We start from the raw sequence: 18,607 nt of genomic DNA on the forward strand, positions 1-18,607 counted from the left end.
CCAATCCCGGGGAGCAGAGACAAGCCATCACTGCTGGACCCTGTCTGAATTCCTAGCCATAGAATCCGTGAACATGACAAAGGGCTGCTTTACACAGCTAGATTTGGGAGTAATCTGCTGTGCAGCCACAGTACCTGGAACAAGAGGACCATGACTGGAGCTTGCCTGGTGGTGGTTGGGGGGCTTGCTGAAAGTGGACCTATTTGAGATGCTGAATAGAACTTGAATTAACAAGATGTAGCCATGAAAGGGACAGAAAATGTCTTAATTATAAAAAAATTATAAAGACCCATCCGGGTGTGATGGCTCACACCTGTAATCTCAGCACTTTGGGAAGCCGAGGGGATGGCTCACCCGAGGTCGGGAGTTTGAGATCAGCCTGACCAACATAGTGAAATCCCGTCTCTACTGAAAATGCAAAATCATCTGGGCGTGGTGGCAGGTGCTTGTAATCCCAGCTACTCAGGAGGCTGAGGCAGGAGAATTCCTTGAACCCAGGAGGCAGAGGTTGCAATGAGCCGAGATTGTGTCATTGCACTCCAACCTGGGCAACAAGAGCGAAACTCCATCTCAAAAAAAAAAAACAAAACAAAACAAAAAAAAAACAAATATAAAGATACAGACTGGGCACGGTGGCTCGCGCCTGTAATTCCAGCACTTTGGAAGCTGAGGCGGGCGGATCACTTGAGGCCAGGATTTTGAGACCAGCCTGTCCAACATGGTGAAATCCTGTCTCTACTAAAAATACAAAAATTAGCTGGGCGTGGTGGCACACACCTGTAATACCAGCTTCTCAGGAGGCTGAGACATGAGAATGGCTTGAACCCAGGAGGCGGAGGTTGCAGTGAACCGAGGTCGTGCCATGCACTCCAGCCTGGGTGACACAGAAAGACTATGTCTCAAAACAAAAAACAAATACAAATAAAGATATGAAGGAAGGCCCAGTTAGAATACATTTTTGAAAATACTTCTTTACATTTTTAATGATGCATGCATTTCATATTGAAAGCTTCATTCTTTTGGTTTAATAATTTGATCCTTGATAAAATGCAGACAATTGGCTGGGCATGGTGGCTCATATCTTTGGGAGGCTGAGGTGGGCAGATCACTTGAGCCCAGGAGTTTGAGACCAGCCTGGGCAACAGGGTGAAATCCGGTCTCTACTAAAAAAATACAAAAATAATTAGCTAGGTATGGTGGTGCATGCCTGTGGTCCCAGCTACTTGGGAGGCTGAGGTAGGATGATCGCTTGAACTCATGAGTCAGAGGCTGCAGTGAGCCGAGATCACGCCCTTGCAATCCAGCCTGAGTGACAGTGAAATCCTGCCTAAAAAAAAAAAAAAAAAAAAAAAAAGCAGACAACTCAGGGATTGATAAAATTTGAAACTTTCATTAACATGAAATGAAGACTGAAATCTAGTGTTCTTTTTGATAAAGACAATGGAGGCACCCAAGGGCTAAGGACATACATCCCCAGGGAGGGAAGGAGAAAGAGAACAGTAGGAAAAAGGGCTATAAATGGTGCTTGTCTCACTGCTTTCTTCAGTTGAGCTCTTCTTAGTCTTGGACTGATGCTGACTTGATGATTTTCATTCGCCTTTGATGACTCAGTCCATTAAGTCAAAGAGGCTCACCTGGTGCTACTGTTACTAACAATGGCTCACGTGTGTTGGGTGCGTGTGCTTGGCCAAGCATCATGCACACTGTAAGGCACCATAAGGTACCTGGATGTGCTTTGGTCAAGGTAGAGGCCAAGGCAGATATCCAGGCCTGCACGACTCAGGGAGTTTGGTGCACAGGCGCACACCTCCACTTGTTACATAACCTGTTTGTGTAAGTTCATACTTGGCTCTAAGGCACTATTGTCTGTAAAAGGTATAACTGCCCCGCTGACGCTATACAGGTGCTCTTGAGGTTCGGCTCGGCTCGACGTGGCTTGATGTGGTGGTTGTGCTTGTGCCCAGTGAAAGGGAGACAGCCAAAACTGTCCATCTTGTAGACAGACAGGAGAGAGCCAGGACACAGCTCTGCTTGCTTGTGCCAGAGAAAGAAAGAGTTAAGCCGCTGACCCTGACGGCAAGGGAGAGCCGGCTGTGCAGCTGCAGGCGTGGGGGTCGCAGGAGCCACAGAGTGGAAGCAAATAGCCGAGGTAAAGGTGGACAGGGCGAGAGAGCTAATGTGAGTAAGCTGCTAATGAAAAGCCACTGATGAGAACTGCTGCTGAATAAAACCATATTCACCTGCCTAGGCCCCCCTGCCCAAAAGCGTATCTGCTTATCTGCTCATCCACCCACTCCCCTCGGACTTCAGCATCGGCTGGCCCTGGACCGGGATCTGACACACGCCAACTCAGTTAATCCTCGTATCTGCTTATCTGCTCATCCACCCACTCCCCTCGGACTTCAGCATCGGCTGGCCCTGGACCGGGATCTGACACACGCCAACTCAGTTAATCCTCACAGTAAATCTGGGAAGGAGGCGCCATTTGGCTCATCATTTACCAGGACACTGAGAGGCAGAGGGAGTGTGACCTGCATGAGGTCACTTGGAGCGTCATTGCGGGGGACTAACACCCTACATGTTCTCTGCTCCGAATGCCATCTTCACAGATTGTTCTCATGTCCCTTACAACTGCATGTCTATAAATAAGTGGATTTGCTCTCTGGCCTCTAAAACTTTAAAATCTAAGGTTAAGGAATGTGTGTGTTGGGGGAAGGCTGGGGACAGCAGCAGACTTGCACGGATCATTGTCCCCAAATAGTCTCAAGGAAGGCACCTCTGATAAGGGCATATGGCAAAGCCCTGTACCGTCCCTAAATTTCAATTTTCTTCTAGCAGTCATGTGACTGATCTATGGTCAGTAGGATGTGAACAGAAATGATCTATGTGCCTTCTGAAAAAAAGGGGGCATGCGTGGCTTCCCCTTCATTCTTTTTTTTTTTTTTTTTTTTTTTGAGACAGGGTCTCACTGTCTCCCAGACTGGAGTGCAGAGATGCAATCTCAGCTCACTGTAACCTCTGCCTCCCAGGTTCAAGTGATTCTCCTGCCTCAATCTCCCGAGTAGTTGGGAATAGAGGTGTGTGCCGCTATGTCCAGCTAATTTTTGTTTGTTTTGAGACAGAGTTTCGCTCTTGGTGCCCAGGCTGGAGTGCAATGGCACGATCTTGGCTCACTGCAACCTCCGCCTCCCAGGTTCAGGCGATTCTCCTGCCTCAGCCTCCCGAGTAGCTGGAACTACAGGCATGCGCCACTGTGCCTGCCTGATTCTGTATTTTTAGTAGAGACGGGGTTTCTCCATGTTGGTCAGGCTGGTCTCCAACTCCCAACCTCAGGTGATCCGCCCACCTTGCCCTCCCAAAGTGCTGGGAGTACAGGTGTGAGCCACCATGCCCAGCCTAATTTTTGTATTTTTAGTAGAGACAGGGTTTTACCATGTTGGCCAGGCTGGTCTTGAACTCCTGGCCTCAAGTGATCCACCTGCCTCAGCCTCCCAGAGTGATGGGATTACAGGTGTGAGCCACTGCGCCGAGCCCTCCCCTTCATTCTGTTCCCCACCACAGGTTGGGGAGCAATCGTGGACCAATGGAAAAGGTCAACCTACTCAGGACAGCAGAACAACCAGCAGAAGGAGCCTGGGGGGCTGACACGTGGGGCTGGTTGAGCTCATCTGTAGTTGGCTATGCCCAGACTCTTATGTGGGAAAGAAAATACTTTGGTTTAATCCGTTGTTATTTTTTGGTCTTTATTTAGAGACAAGGTCTCACTCAGTCACCTAGGCTGGAGTGCAGTGGTGTGATCATAGCTCACTGCAGCCGTGAACTCCTGGGCTCAAGGCAGCCTCCAGCCTCAGCCTCCCAAAGTGCCGGGATTACAGGCGTGAGCCACCCCACCTCCATCTAATTTTTTTTGGTTGGTTGGTTTGTTTTGAGATGGAGTCTGGCTCTGTCGCCCAGGCTGGGGTGCGGTGGCGGGATCTCGGCTCACTGCAAGCTCCGCCTCCCGGGTTCACACCATTCTCCTGCCTCAGCCTCCCAAGTAGCTGGGACTACAGGCGCCCGCCATCACACCCAGCTAAGTTTTTGTATTTTTAATAGAGACGGGGTTTCACCATGTTACCCAGGATGGTCTCGATCTCCTGACCTCGTGATCCACCCACTTCGGCCTCCCAAAGTGCTGGGATTACAGGCCTCAGCCACCGCGCCCCGCCACCATCTAATATTAAATCACAAAATGGAATTATCTAAGTCTGTATCAGCTGGAAGATAGGAGAGGATGTGGTAGACCCAGGGCTCTGTGTTCAAGGGGCAGGAGGAGCCTGCCTAGAGGTGGAAGCTCTAGAACTCTGAGAGCTGCTTTAAAAGTACCACATACTATAATCTAAATAGAAACGTCCTATTATATCCAAGGAATCTGTGCCATCCCACTCCCAGCATTTTAGTTAGTGCCTGTGTTTGCTTGTATTGATTCACAAGAGCCTTTTTTTTTTTAAGGAGCTATAAAGGGGATTATTTCTGCTGTGCTGCAGTCTGCTTTTTTTTTTCACTTATAAATGTATAACCCAAATTTTACTGTCATTATTTGAAGTTATGTGTAGAGCTAATTAACTCAATATAAAAAGGACTCTTAAAAATCAACAAGACAAAACAGTGGTCAAAAGATAACGCAAGAACTGGTTTCATTAATGACCCCAGTCAATGGCCTCTGTGTCCAGTCCTGTGGGTTCTGCCCCCCTACACTAATTCTGGGCATGACCATGCCTTGCTTTGGCCAATGGGATGGAAGCATCTACACAAACAGAGCTGAGACTGGAAAACACATTCAAGTCTCTTTCCTCTCTTGAATCTCTGCCACTGTCATGAAAATCAGCCTGGGCTAGCCTGATGGAGAGACCATGGGGAGCAGAGCCAGCTTGATCCACCCAAGGCCATCCTATACCAGCTCAGCAACCCACTAGCTGACGGGACACAGGAGTGAGCCCAGCTGCAAGCAGCAAAGCCACCCAGATGCCCTACAGACTCCTGTTTCAACCCACTGAGCTTTGGGGTGATCTGTCATTTAGTAACAGCTAACTGATACAGGTAAAATAGGAAAAAGAGCTATAATGGCCAAAAAACAAATCTAAAGATCTTCAGTTTGATTAAGAAATGCAAGGCCAGGTGTGGTGGCATATGCCTGTAATCCCAACACTTTGGGAGGCCAAGGTGAAAGGATTGCTTAAGGCCAGGAGTTCGAGACCAGCCTGGCCAACACAGTGAGACACCCTACAAAAGTGGGATCTCTACAAAAATTTTAAAAATTAGCTGGGTGAGCTGGTGCGTGCTTGTGGTCCCAGCTGCTCAGGAAGCTGAGAAGGGAGGATTGCTTGAGCCCAGGAGGTCGAGGCTGCAGTGAGCTATGGTCACACCACTGCACACCAGTCTGGGTAACAGAGCAGGACCCTGCCTCTTAAAAAAAAAAAAAAAAAGAAAAGAAATGCAAAATTAAAATCATGAAGTATTATCTCAAGTTAGTGGCCATTAAAAGTGTGATAACCGTGGCTGGGCACAGTGGCTCACACCTGTAAGCCCAGTACTTTGGGAGGCCAAGGCGGGTGGATCACCTGAGGTCAGGAGTTTGAGACCAGCCTGGCCAACATGGTGAAACCCATCTCTACTAAAAATACAAAAAAATCAGCCGGGGGTGGTGGTGGGCACCTGTAATCCCAGCTACTTGGGAGGCTGAGGCAGGAGAATCACTTGAACCCAGGTGACGGAGGTTGCAGTGAGCTGAGATTGCGCCCCAGCACTTCAGCCTGGACGACAGAGTGAGACTCCGTCTCAAAAAAAAAAAAAAAAAAAAAAGGAGTGATACCACACAGCTTTGGTGATGGGTATGCCTGGGAAGAAACCTTGGCAAAAGCGAGTGACGTGGATGTCTGTGGCGCTCGAGACCCATCCCAGCCTCCTGGGCATGTGAGCCCCACACTGCAGACACAGGGAAGTTACCAGCTACATGCCCCGGGCTCCCGTAGGTTCGGATTTTGAGATGTGACTTGGATTCTGCTAATTGCTTGAGTTTCGGAAGGCAGAAGCGAAAGCCGTATTTCTGCTTCCACTAACAATGGCTGCAAATGATTTTCTGTGCAGCGTTCTGATCATTTTGGCCTCTCGACTGCAGCAGATGAAGACAGCAAGCTTCTGGAGTTGGAAGCGGAGGCAGCAGCTTCCTAGACTGGCAAAGATTTTCCTGATTGAAAAGGAACTTCTTTTTGAGGCCCAGGTCTGAAGTACAGCCCTTGATACCGTCCCTGAAAGTTCAACGAGATTTGTTTTCCAGCCTTCCTGACAATTCTGTGCACCATCAGGACCCTGTAACAAATCTCCTCCTGCATAAGCTGGCTGCAGTGAATGCTAGTCGCTGCTAACTGAACTGTAACTGATACAGTTGGCAACCTAAAAAAAGGGACAGATCCTCTGATCCGCTTCTAGGAATCTATCTTTCAGTCATTCCCAGAAGGACACAAAGATGTATCCATGCCACTGCTCTTTATAATAACTTAAAAAACCCTAGAATGTCCTACAATGTCCAGAACCAGGGAACAGCTTAGAAAGATTGTGGCACATCTGAAAGATGGAATGTCAGAAAGAATGCAACATTATGCAAAGTTAAAAAGAATGAGGTAGATTGTTAAGAACTAATGAGAACATGAAAATAACAAAACAAAAAGAACTAATGAGAAACAATGCACTCAGTTTAAAAAGTTGCAAGAGTATTATATGATCCTATTTGGAATAATCTTTATTTGTACTGTCTGAATTATTTTTCACCAGGAGTAAATATTTTAGAATATAAACTCACTAAAAATGAAATAAAGCACATGAGTGTTACATCATATATAACCTTATTCAAATCCATGGGTAATTCCTTGAAGGTGTACCACGTGCAGGAGCTGTGTGCAGCCTTCTGGGGTTTGTAAGGTAAGATATAGTAACTGACTCAGGCTGGGTGCAGTGGCTCACACCTGTAATCCCAGCACTTTGGGAGGCCGAGACAAGTGGATCACCTGAGGTCACGAGTTTGAGACCCACCTGGTCAACATGGCAAAACCCAGTCTCTACTAAAAATACAAAAATCAGCAGAGCGCGGTGGTGGGAGCCTATAATTCCAGCTACTTGGAAGGCTGAGGCAGAAGAATCACTTGAACCCAGGGGGTGGAGGTTGCACTGAGCCGAGATTGTACCACTGCACTCCAGCCTGGGCGACAGAGCCACTCTGTCTCAAAAAAATAAATAGTAACTGACCTCCAGGGATGCATGACTCAGTGGCCTTGACTACCACTTATATAAATAGTTCTAACATTAGACAAACCATGTGGTAATTGCTACAAAGTGCAAAGCAGGAACAGGGGTGGAGAAATTAATTTTTGTGAATCTGGAAGACGTCTGAGGCTCTGCTGGGCGAGGATGAAGAGATTATGCCAAGAGCTAATTTTTATTAAATGCTTTTTCTACTCCTGGGTTCTTTGAGAATCATTGACATTTATTATTTATTACATGCCAGACACGGTGCTAAGTGGCTTAGATGCAATGTCTTTTTTATTTATTTATTTTTTTGGTTATCAGATAACCCTTTGTGAAAATATTTTCCTTTTCACTCTTTAACCACTGCTTCACTGTTGGTATCATCTGTGATACCATGAACATTGCAGCTCACAGACTGGGCAGTCCATGACCAGGAATTCTTTTTTTTTTTTTTTTTTTTTTTTTTTGAGAGGGAGTCTCGCTCTGTCACCCAGGCTGGAGTGCAGTGGCGCGATCTCCGCTCACTACAAGCTCCGCCTCTGGGGTTCACGCCATTCTCCTGCCTCAGCCTCCCGAGTAGCTGGGATTACCCGCACCCGCCACCACGCCCAGGTAATTTTTTTGTATTTTTAGTAGAGATGGGGTTTCACCGTGTTAGCCAGGACGGTCTCGATCTCTCTCGATCCTCTCGCCTCAGCCTCCCAAAGTGCTGGGATTACAGGCATGAGCCACCGCGCCCAGCCCCCAGGAATTCTTTAATGGTTCCAGAGAGTTCTCTGGCTAAAGACTGGTGCTGCATCTGTTGGGCAATGTTGACAATCTCCTCAAAAGTGGTGCTTCCACTGTGTTTCATGTTTTTGTGTTTCTTTCTGTCTGTTGGTGGTTCCCGAAGGTTGTGACGATCAGGGCAGAGGCAGAAGGCACCACCTCAGTCTGGGCCTGTCTGTTGTGGCTGGTCAGTTTCACTGTCATCCTCAGACTCTTCCAGTCAATGGTTGGTGATGTCATCAGCAACCATTTTTGGAGACAGACCTAGGGAGCTGACCTTGGGGGCCAGTGCAGATGTGGCACCGACTTCGCCACTGACACACCTCAGATATACGACTTGGATCTCACTGGGGTCATAGGCGGCAGCAGTCGGTTGAACTCAGGTTCAGGATGACTGAAGCAAGTTGCACTTTGCCTTCTCTGAGCCGAAAAGCAAAAGGTGCTCAGGCTCCCGGCAACTCTGTGAAGAAAGTTATTATCATCTTAGTTTACAGATGAAACTGAAGCTCAGAGAGGGCAAGCAGCTAGCGCAAGTCCCCACAGCTGGACTCAGGGCTGCTGGCCACAGGCCCTGGCTCTACATGCTGCACAGTCAGAGAGGGAGGGTCCCATGCGCGGTTGGAAGGCAGGAGGGAAGGTGAGGCTGGCGCTAGATAGTAACAAGCTGTTTGTTTTGGGCATTTCCCCCGTACCAGACACTGTGCTAAACGACCCTTCTGCTTTGTTTGCCTGGAAAAGTCCCCATCTTAGTGAATTCTGACTTTCCACCTACTGTCCCGGAGCAGCTGAGGGACCGTGGACCCTCAGCTGCCCCATACAGCCGGTGATACTGCCATGTCCCTGACTCCATGGGCTTTCAACACGAGGCCTCCCCAATGCAGTGTCCACACCAGCATTACCTGGGAACTTGGGAGACAAGCAGATCCCATAGGAGAGGGAAAGGGGAGCTGCCCTCAATTCAGATCGTTTCCCCTGTGCCAGAAGAATCAGTCCTCCAGATGGGTGGGCAGCACGAGGCCTGCAGTGAATGTTACTGTGCTGTGCGCTCACAAAGTTAGAAGGCAGAGCTCATATTAAAGGTTCATACTGAGAGGTGAAGCCAGCTGGACTTCCTGGGTCCAGTGGGGACTTGGAGAACTTTTCTGTCTAGCTAAAGGATTGTAAATGCACCAATCAGAACTCTGTAAAAATGTTGCCGGGCGCGGTGGCTCAAGCCTGTAATCCCAGCACTCTGGGAGGCCGAGACGGGCGGATCACGAGGTCAGGAGATCGAGACCATCCTGGCTAAAGCGGTGAAACCCCGTCTCTACTAAAAAAATACAAAAAAAACTAGACGGGCGAGGTGGCCGGCGCCTGTAGTCCCAGCTACTCGGGAGGCTGAGGCCGGAGAATGGCGTAAACCCGGGAGGCGGAGCTTGCAGTGAGCTGAGATCCCGCCACTGCACTCCAGCCTGGGCGACAGAGCGAGACTCCGTCTCAAAAAAAAAAAAAAAAAAAAAAGCACCCATCAGTGCTTTGTGTCTAAAGGATTGTAAACGCACCAATCAGCACTCTGTAAAATGGACCAATCTGCAGGACGTGGGTGGGGACAAATAAGAGAATAAAAGCTGGTCACCCCCAGCCAGCAGCAGCAACCCACTCGGGTCCCCTCCCACGCTGTGGAAGCTTTGTTCTTTCGCTTTTCATAATAAATCTTGCTGCTGCTCACTCTTTGGGTCTGTGCCAACTTTAAGAGCTGTAACACTCGTGGTGAGGGTCTGTGGCTTCCTGAAGTCAGCAAGACCACGAACCCACTGGGAGGAACGAACTCTAGATGCGCCATCTTTAAGACTGTAACACTCACCGCGAGGTCCGCGGCTTCATTCTTGAAGTCAGCGAGACCAAGAACACACCAGAAGGAATAAATTCTGGACACATTTTGGTGACCCCAATGGGAAACACTCAGGCATCAACAGGCTCACCCTTGAAATGCATCCTACACTGGGACCAATTTGACCCACAAACCCTGAAAAAGAGGCAGCTCATTTTTTTCTGCACTACAGCCTGGCCCCAGTATTCTCTCTCTGATGGTGAAAAATGGCCACCTGAGGGAAGTATGAATTACAATACTATCCTGCAGCTTGACCTTTTCTGTAAGAGGGACGGCAGATGGAGTGAAATACTTATGTCCAAGTTTTCTTTTCATCGAAGGAGAATCCACAACTATGCAAAGCTTGCAATTTACATCCCACAAGAGGACCTCTCAGCTGACCTCCATATCCTAGCTTCCCTATAGCTCCCCTATTAATGATAAGCCTCCTCTAATCTCGCCCGCCCAGAAGGAAACAAGCAAAGAAATCTCCAAGGGACCACAACCTCCCCCACCCCCACTATCGGTTATGTCCCCTTCAAGCTGTAGTGGGAGGGGAATTTGGCCCAACCCAGGTACATGTCCCCTTCTCCCTCTCTGATTTAAAGCAGATCAAGGTAGACCTGGGGAAGTTTTCAGATGATCCCGATAGGTACATAGATGTCTTACAGTGTCTAGGGCAAACCTTCAATCTCACTTAGAGAGATGTCATTAGATCAAACCCTGGCCTTTAATGAAAAGAATGCGGCTTTGGCTGCAGCCCGAGAGTTTGGAGATACCTGGTATTGTTGGAACCGAACTGTCGATTCCTTCCTGGGCAGGGGTCGCCGCGAAGGATCACCGACACGAGATTCACAGCAGAGAGTTATTTATTACTAGCGCGCTAGGGTCCCAAGCTCTAAGTTGGCCCTGGGACCCCGACTGCTTGTTACAGGCTGTTTATATAGGCAAACACAAGTTCAAACACAGCTTATGGCGCGAAATTCAAACAAAGCTTAAGGTGCAAAATGATTGGGTCTAGCTATGGCCTGAGCAAGGTGTCTTATGCTAATTGGTTAGAGCAGGACCTTATGAGGTTTTTTTTTTCTGGAGTTGTTGATTCCGGGAACTTCGAGGCAGGGTGGGACCCCCGGAATTGGCAGGGTGGGATCCCATGAGGTTGTTTCCCGGAATTGGCAGGGTGGGACCCTATCAGGGTGGGACCCTATTGAGGCAGGGTGGGACCCTATCCAGAGCCACCAGGTGTTAATTTTTTTAAGTTCTTTTTTATGAGGCCTAGTTTCTAAGTTTTATGCGGCCTAGTTTCAGTATCTTAGTCAAGTAAATGACAGAATGACAGCTGAAGAAAGGGACAAATTCCCTACTGGTCAGCAAGCCGTCCCCAGTATGGATCCCCACTGGGACCTCGACTCAGATCATGGGGACTGGAGTCATAAACATCTGCTGATCTGTGTTCTAGAAGGACTAAGGAGAATTAGGAAAAAGCCTATGAATTATTTGATGATGTCCACCATAACTCAGGGAAAGGAAGAAAATCCTTCTGCCTTCCTCGAGCGACTAAGGGAGGCCTTAAGAAAATATACTCCCCGGGCCGGGCGCGGTGGCTCAAGCCTGTAATCCCAGCACTTTGGGAGGCCGAGACGGGCGGATCACGAGGTCGGGAGATCGAGACCATCCTGGCTAACACGGTGAAACCCCGTCTCTACTAAAAAAATACAAAAAACTAGCCGGGCGACGTGGCGGGCGCCTGTAGTCCCAGCTACTCGGGAGGCTGAGGCAGGAGAATGGCGTAAACCCGGGAGGCGGAGCTTGCAGTGAGCTGAGATCCGGCCACTGCACTCTAGCCTGGGCAGCAGAGTGAGACTCCGTCTCAAAAAAAAAAAAAGAAAATATACTCCCCTGTCACCCGACTCACTCGAGGGTCAATTGATCCTAAAAGATAAGTTTATTATCCAGTCAGCCACAGATATCAGGAGAAAGCTCCAAAAGCGAGCCCGGGGCCCTGAACAAAATCTGGAGGCATTTTATTAAACCTGGCAACCTTGATGTTCTATAATAGGGACCGAGAGGAACAGGCCGAAAAGGAAAAGCGAGATCAGAGAAAGGCTGCAGCCTTAGTCATGGCCCTTAGACAAATAAACCTTCGTGGTTCAGAGAGGACAGAAAATGGAGCAGGCCATCACCTGGTAGGGCTCGTTACCAGTGTGGCTTGCAAGGACACCTTAAAAAAGATTGTCCAACAAGAAACAAGCTGCCCCCTCGCCCATGTCCACTATGCTGAGGCAATCACCGGAAGGTGCACTGCCCCAGAGGACAAAGGTTCTCCGGGCCAGAAGCCCTCAACCAGATGATCCAACAACAGGACTGAGAGTGCCCGGGGCAAGCGCCAGCTCATGTCATCACTCTCACTGAGCCCAGGGTACATTTTGAGGGCCAGGAAATCGACTTCCTCCTGGCCACTGGCGTGGCTTTCTCAGTGTTAATCTCCTGTCCCGGACAGCTGTCCTCAAGGTCTGTTACCATCCAAGGAATCTTGGGACGGCCTATAACCAGGTATTTCTCCCACCTCCTCAGTTGTAATTGGGAGACTTTGCTCTTTTCACATGATTTTCTTGCTATGCCTGAAAGTCCCATACCCTTATTAGAGAGGGATATATTAGCCAAAGCTGAAGCTATTATCTACATGAATATGGGGGACAAGTTACCTATTTGTTGTCCCCTGCTTGAGGAGGAAATCAACCCTGAAGTCTGGGCATTGGAAGGAACAAACTCAAGCTCCAGCCTTAAGCCTCCCCACAGGACAACACTTCTCTTTATACATCACTGAGAGAGCAGGAATAGCTCTTGGGGTCCTTACTCAGACTCGTGGGACAACCCCACAACCAGTGGCATACCTAAGTAAGGAAATTGATGTAATAGCAAAAGGCTGGCCTCACTGTTTACCGGTAGTTGCGGCGGTGGCCATCTTAGTGTCAGTGGCTATCAAAATAATACAAGGAAAGGATCTCACTGTCTGCACCACTCATGATGTAATGGCATACCAGGTGCCAAAGGAAGTTTATGGCTATCAGACAACCACCTACTTAGATACCAGGCACTACTCCTTGAGGGACCAGTGCTTCAAATACGTATGTGTGTGGCCCTCAACCCTGCCACTTTTCTCCCAGAGGATAGGGAACCAATCGAGCATGACTGCCAACAAATTATAGTCCAGACTTATGCCACCTGGGAGGATCTCTTAGAAGTCCCCTTAGTTAATCCTGACCTTAACCTATATACCGATGAAAGTTCATTTGTGGAGAATGGGATACGAAGGGCAGGTTATGCCATAGTTAATGATGTAACCTTACTTGAAAGTAAGCCACTTCCCCCAGGGTGCAGCGCCCAGTTAGCAGATCTGGTGGCACTTACCCGAGCCTTAGAACTGGGAAAGTGAAAAAGAATAAATGTGTATACAGAGAGCAAGTATGCTTATCTAATCCTACATGCCCATGCTGCAATATGGAAAGAAAGGGGGTTCCTAACCTCTGGGGAGCCCCCATTAAATACCACAAGGAAATCACGGAGTTACTGCATGCAGTGCAAAAACCCAAGGAGGTGGCGGTCTTACGCTGCCGAAGCCATCAAAAAGGGGAAGGAGAGGGGAGAACAGCAGCATAAGCGGCTGGAAGAGGCAGGGAAAGACCAGCAGAAAGGAAAGAGAGAAAGAGACAGAGAGAGAGAGGGAGGAAGAGACAGAGACAAAGAAGGAGTCAAAAAGGGAGACAGAGAGAGGAAGCGACAGAGAGGCAGAAAGTCAAAGAGAGGAGAGAGAGGAAGAGACAGAAAAAGAAGAGTCAGAGAGAGAGAGAGAAAGAAAGTCAAGAAAGAGAGGAAGAGACAGACAAAGAGGGAGTCAGAAGGAGAGAGGGAGACAAAGAAGTCAAAGAGAAGGAAAGAGAGATGGAAGTAGTAAAGAAAAAACAGTGTCCTCTATTCCTTTAAAAGCCAGGGTAAATTTAAAACCTATAATTGATAATTGAAGGTCTTCTCTGTTACCCTACAACACTCCAATACCACCTTGTTTTCAGTGTAAGCAAGGGCGTAGCCTGAAAGCACTGAGGCCACTGACAACCCATTGCCTTCCTATCAAAAATCATTAACCCAGCAGGTTTCCTCACAAGGGATCTAAATCTTAACTAATTACCATACAAAGGTCCAACCGGACCTAGGAGGAACTCCCTTCAGGACAGGATGATAGATGGTTCCTCCCCTGTGGTTCCTCCCCAGAGATTAAGGAAAAAAGACACAACGGGTATTCAGTAAGTGATAAGGAAACTCTTGTAGAAGCAGTTAGGAAAATTGCCTAATAATTACTCTGCTCAAAAGTGGGAGCTGTTTGCACTCAGCCAAACTTTAAAGTACTTACAGAATCAGGAAGGAGCCATCTATACCAATTCTAAGTTACTATGGACTGAACGAGGTTTTATTAATAGCAAAGAAAAATTAAAATCCCAAACTTATAAGTTTTTCAACAAAAGGAAAGTTTGCTAAAAGTTAACAGTGTAAGAAGTATTATCCTAACTTCTAATCTTATGGAAATCAGACCCTATCAATGCCCCTCCAAGCTCAACTCCTTCAGCTCAGAGCCATACAACTAATACCCTTACTTATAGGGTTAGGAATGGCCACTGCTACAGGAACCAGAATAGCAGATTTATCTACTTCATTATCCTACTACCACACACTTTCACAGGATTTCCCAGTTTGCAAGAAATAATAAAATCTATCCAGTAAGAATAGTAACTACAATCCCAAATAGACTCTTTGGCGACAGTGACTCTCCAAAACCACTGAGGCCTAGACCTCCTCACTGCTGAGAAAGGAGGACTCTGCACCTTCTTAGGGGAAGAGTGTTGCTTTTACACTAACCAGTCAGGGACAGTACGAGATGCCGCCTGGTGTTTACAGGAAAAGGCTTCTGAAATCAGACAATGCCTTTCAAACTCTTATACCAACCTCTGGAGTTGGGTGACATGACTTCTCCCCTTTCTAGGGGAGCCAGCTTGCTATTACTCACCTTCAGGCACTGTATTTTTTTTTTTTTTTTTTTTTGAGACGGAGTCTCGCTGTGTCTCCCAGGCTGGAGTGCAGTGGCGTGATCTCGGCTCACTGCAAGCTCTGCCTCCCAGGTTCACGCCATTCTCCCGCCTCAGCCTCCCAAGTAGCTGAGACTACAGGCGCCCGCCACCACGCCCGGCTAGTTTTTTTTTTTGTATTTTTAGTAGAGACGGGGTTTCACCATGTTAGCCAGGATAGTCTCGATCTCCTGACCTCGTGATCCACCCGCCTCGGCCTCCCAAAGTGCTGGCATTACAGGCTTGAGCCACCGCGCCCGGCCCAGGCACTGTATTTTTAACCTCCTTGTCAAATTTATTTCCTCTAGGATTGAGGCCATCAAGCTACAGATGGTCTTACAAATGGAACCCCAAATGAGCTCAACTAACAACTTCTACTGAGGACCCCTGGACCAACCCGCTGGCCCTTTGTCTGGCCTAAAGGGATCCCCTTTGGAGGACACTACAACTGCAGGGCCCCTTTGTCACCCCTATCCAACAGGAAGTAGCTAGAGTGGTCATTGCCCAATTTCCAACAGCAGCTGGGGTGTCCTGTTCAGAGGGCGGATTGAGAGGTGACGCCAGCTGGACTTCCTGGGTCAAGTGGGGACTCTAGAAAGAGAAGTTTTTTGTCTAGCTAAAGGATTGTAAATGCACCAATCAGCACTCTGTAAAAAATGCACCAATCAATGCTGTGTGTCTAGCTGATGGATTGTAAATGCACCAATCAGCAATCTAAAAATGCACCAATCAGCGCTTTGTGTCTAGCTAAAGGCTTATAAACGCACCTATCAGCACTCTGTAAAATGAACCAATCAGCAGGATGTGGGCGGGGACAAATAAGGGAAAAATAAAAGCTGGCCACCCCCAGACAGCAGCAGCAACCCACTCTGGTCCCCTTCCATGCTGTGGAAGCTTTGTTCTTTCACTCGTCATAATAAATCTTGCTGCTGCTCATTCTTTGGGTCCACGCCACCTTTAAGAGCTGTAACACTCACCGCGAGGGTCTGCGGCTTCATTCCTGAAGTCAGCAAGACCACGAACCCACCAGGAGGAATGTACAACTCTGGACATGCCATCTTTAAGACTGTAACACTGTGAGATCTGTGGCTTCATTCTTGAAGTCAGCAAGACCAAGAACCCACCAGAAGGAATAAATTCCAGACACAATACCACAAAAAGACAAAAAAAGTGAAGGGGTGAGAAGAAACTTTTGGACAAGTTTGTACAACTTGTGGCCCAGGTGGCTTTGAATGCGGCCCAACCCAAATTTGTAAACTTTCTTAAAACATTGAGATTTTTTGCGCTTTTCTTTTTTTTAAAGCTCATCAGCTATCCTTAGTGATAGTGTAGTTTATGTGTGGCCCAAGACAATTATTTTTCTTCCAATGTGCCCCAGGGGAGCCAAAAGATTGGATATCCTGTTTTTGGAGGTGAGGGATGTGTTTACTGCCTTGGCTGTGGTGATAGTTTCCTAGGTGCACAAATATGTCTGAATTAACTGTACATATCAAGGATGTGCAGCTTTGTGTACCAATTATACCTCAGTAAAACCATCACAAAAAGGAAAAGAACAAAAGAAATGCAAATTCCTAGACTCCACCCTGGACCTACAGGCCCAACCCTCTGGGGCTGCCCAGCCACCTGTCTCCAGCAAGGTGGGGGCCTGAGAAGCACTGCCCAGACCTTTGCTTCCCTAACGGACTATTTCACATCCTTCGCTAACTCCTCAGACCTCTTATACTGTGTCCTCACTCTCGGTCAATCACCTGCGTTCCTATTTCACTGAAGAGTCCAAGCACCTAGAAGACAGCTCGGTGTCTCCCAGCACCAAGTACCTCAGCTCCTGCTCAGCGCCCTTCTGCTTGGCTTTCCCTCTTGAGGCTGGAGAGGAACTGGCAGGGCAAACACGAATATTTGCCCTTGTGCACAAGAAGCTATTCAATGCAGCAGCCATGGCCGCCCCTGGGAACTAGCTGGAAGCAGCTGGGGGTTGCCGGGGCGGAGGGGTGGGTGGGTGGGAATCTGCATCTTTAAAAGTTTCTAATTTCAACTTTTATTTTAAATATAGGGGATACATGTGCAGGTTTGTTGCCTGTGTATATCATGTGATGCTGAGGTCTGCAGTAAGGATCGCATCACTCAGACAACATGGTATCCAGTAGATAGTTTTATTGACTGGCCCCCACACCCCTGGACTCTCTCCCTCTGAGAATCTGCATTTTTCTTTTTTTCAGGATTCCTACATTTGAAGGAATCTGCATTTTAACAAGACTCTAGATGCTTCATAGGGACATTAGACTCATTCCTCCTCCTCACTTCCTGTCTGTTGGACCATTTTCTCAGCAATCTGTAAACATTAAAAAAAGAAACATTAAAAGAAACATTAAAAAAACATTAAAAAAAGAAACATTAAAAAAACATTAAAAAAAAATCTGCTCCATTAAAAAAAGAAACAAAAAACATCGATCCACATCCCTCTCCACTGCTTCATTTTCCAGCTCCAGGTCCTGCCTTCCCATTCTCTCTCAAACCTGCTCTTTGTCCAGCTCCTCACTGACCCCTTCACAGAGGCCCCCAGTGCACCCATGCGGTGAGATCAGCTTTGCAGAGGCCCCCAGTGCACCCACACAGTGAGGTAAGCTTTGGCTCTGGGCCTCTCCTCCCTGCGACTCTACCTGGGCACCAGCCAGCCCTCATTCCCTCCCTACTGCTTTTTTTTTTTTTTGAAACAGGGTTTTGCTCTGTCACCCAGGCTGGAATACAGTAGTGCAATCATAGCTCACTGCAGTCTTGACCTCCTGGGCTCAAGCAATTCTCCCACCTCAGCTTCCTTAGTAGCTGGGACTACAGGCACACCACGCCCAGCTAATTTTTTGTATTTTTTGTAGAGGCAGGGTCTCACCATGTTGCCCAGGCTGGTCTCAAACTCCTGACCTCAAGTGATCCGCCTGCCTTGGCCTCCCAAAGTGTTGGGATTACAGGGGTGAGCCACGGTGCCCAGCCATTGCTATTTTTAAAATGTTGTTTCAAATACCCCCATGGTGTCACTCCCCTTGAGGATGCGTTGGGCCTTCCAGAGTAGGAAGAGGGAACAAGAGACCTGGTTCACTTATGGTGAAGCCAGGAGAGGTGTCATGTTGGTCAAAATGCCTGCAGGCCCCTCCTGTTGCTGTGCTCAGGCCAGAAGCTGCACAGGGCATGGGCTCATAAATGCATCCACTCCCCGTGCTTTCCCAGGAGCGCCCAGGCCTGTCCTCAGTATCAAGTCAATCACGTTTTCAGCACGGTGGAGGGAGGCAGGTTCTGCGAATGCCGCAGGGTAGGTTAATCACACAGGCCAATCAAGTCCCTGTCATTACCAGGATTGGCAGTGGCCAGCCCTCACTCCCATCTCGTTTCATTCTTGATAAAAATCACGTCACGTGGCCGGGCGTGGTGGCTCACACCTGTAATCCTAGCACTTTGGGAGGCCAAGGTGGGTGGATCACCTGAGGTCGGGAGTTCGAGACCAGCCTGAGCAACATGGAGAAACCCCGTCTCTACTAAAAATAGAAAAATTAGCCGGGTGTGGAGGCGCGTGCCTGTAATCCCAGCTACTCAGGAGGCTGAG

At 48.2% G+C, this 18,607-nt stretch overlaps 1 protein-coding gene across 13 annotated transcripts in view; it reads right to left on the reverse strand.

Annotated features, from left to right (window-relative positions):
* Nucleotides 1-8,017: 8,017 nt before the first annotated feature.
* ANKRD16 (ankyrin repeat domain 16) overlaps nucleotides 8,018-18,607 on the reverse strand; it is a 29,589-nt gene continuing 18,999 nt past the window's right edge. For 9 of the 13 annotated variants that reach the window (XR_012417424.1, XR_012417421.1, XR_012417426.1 and 6 more), the window contains one exon: nucleotides 17,152-17,344. Coding sequence is in view for 1 of the 13 variants with exons in the window: in XM_045399513.3 (XP_045255448.2) it covers nucleotides 17,297-17,344 (48 nt within the window). In the remaining 12 variants the exon portion in view is untranslated. Of the gene's footprint in view, nucleotides 8,510-17,151; nucleotides 17,345-18,607 lie in introns of those variants that run through there. The other 4 variants (XR_012417422.1, XR_012417427.1, XR_012417417.1 and 1 more) reach the window with 1 other exon arrangement.

This window comes from Macaca fascicularis, chromosome 9 (genome assembly GCF_037993035.2).
Source record: "Macaca fascicularis isolate 582-1 chromosome 9, T2T-MFA8v1.1".
Classification (NCBI taxonomy): domain Eukaryota; kingdom Metazoa; phylum Chordata; class Mammalia; order Primates; family Cercopithecidae; genus Macaca; species Macaca fascicularis.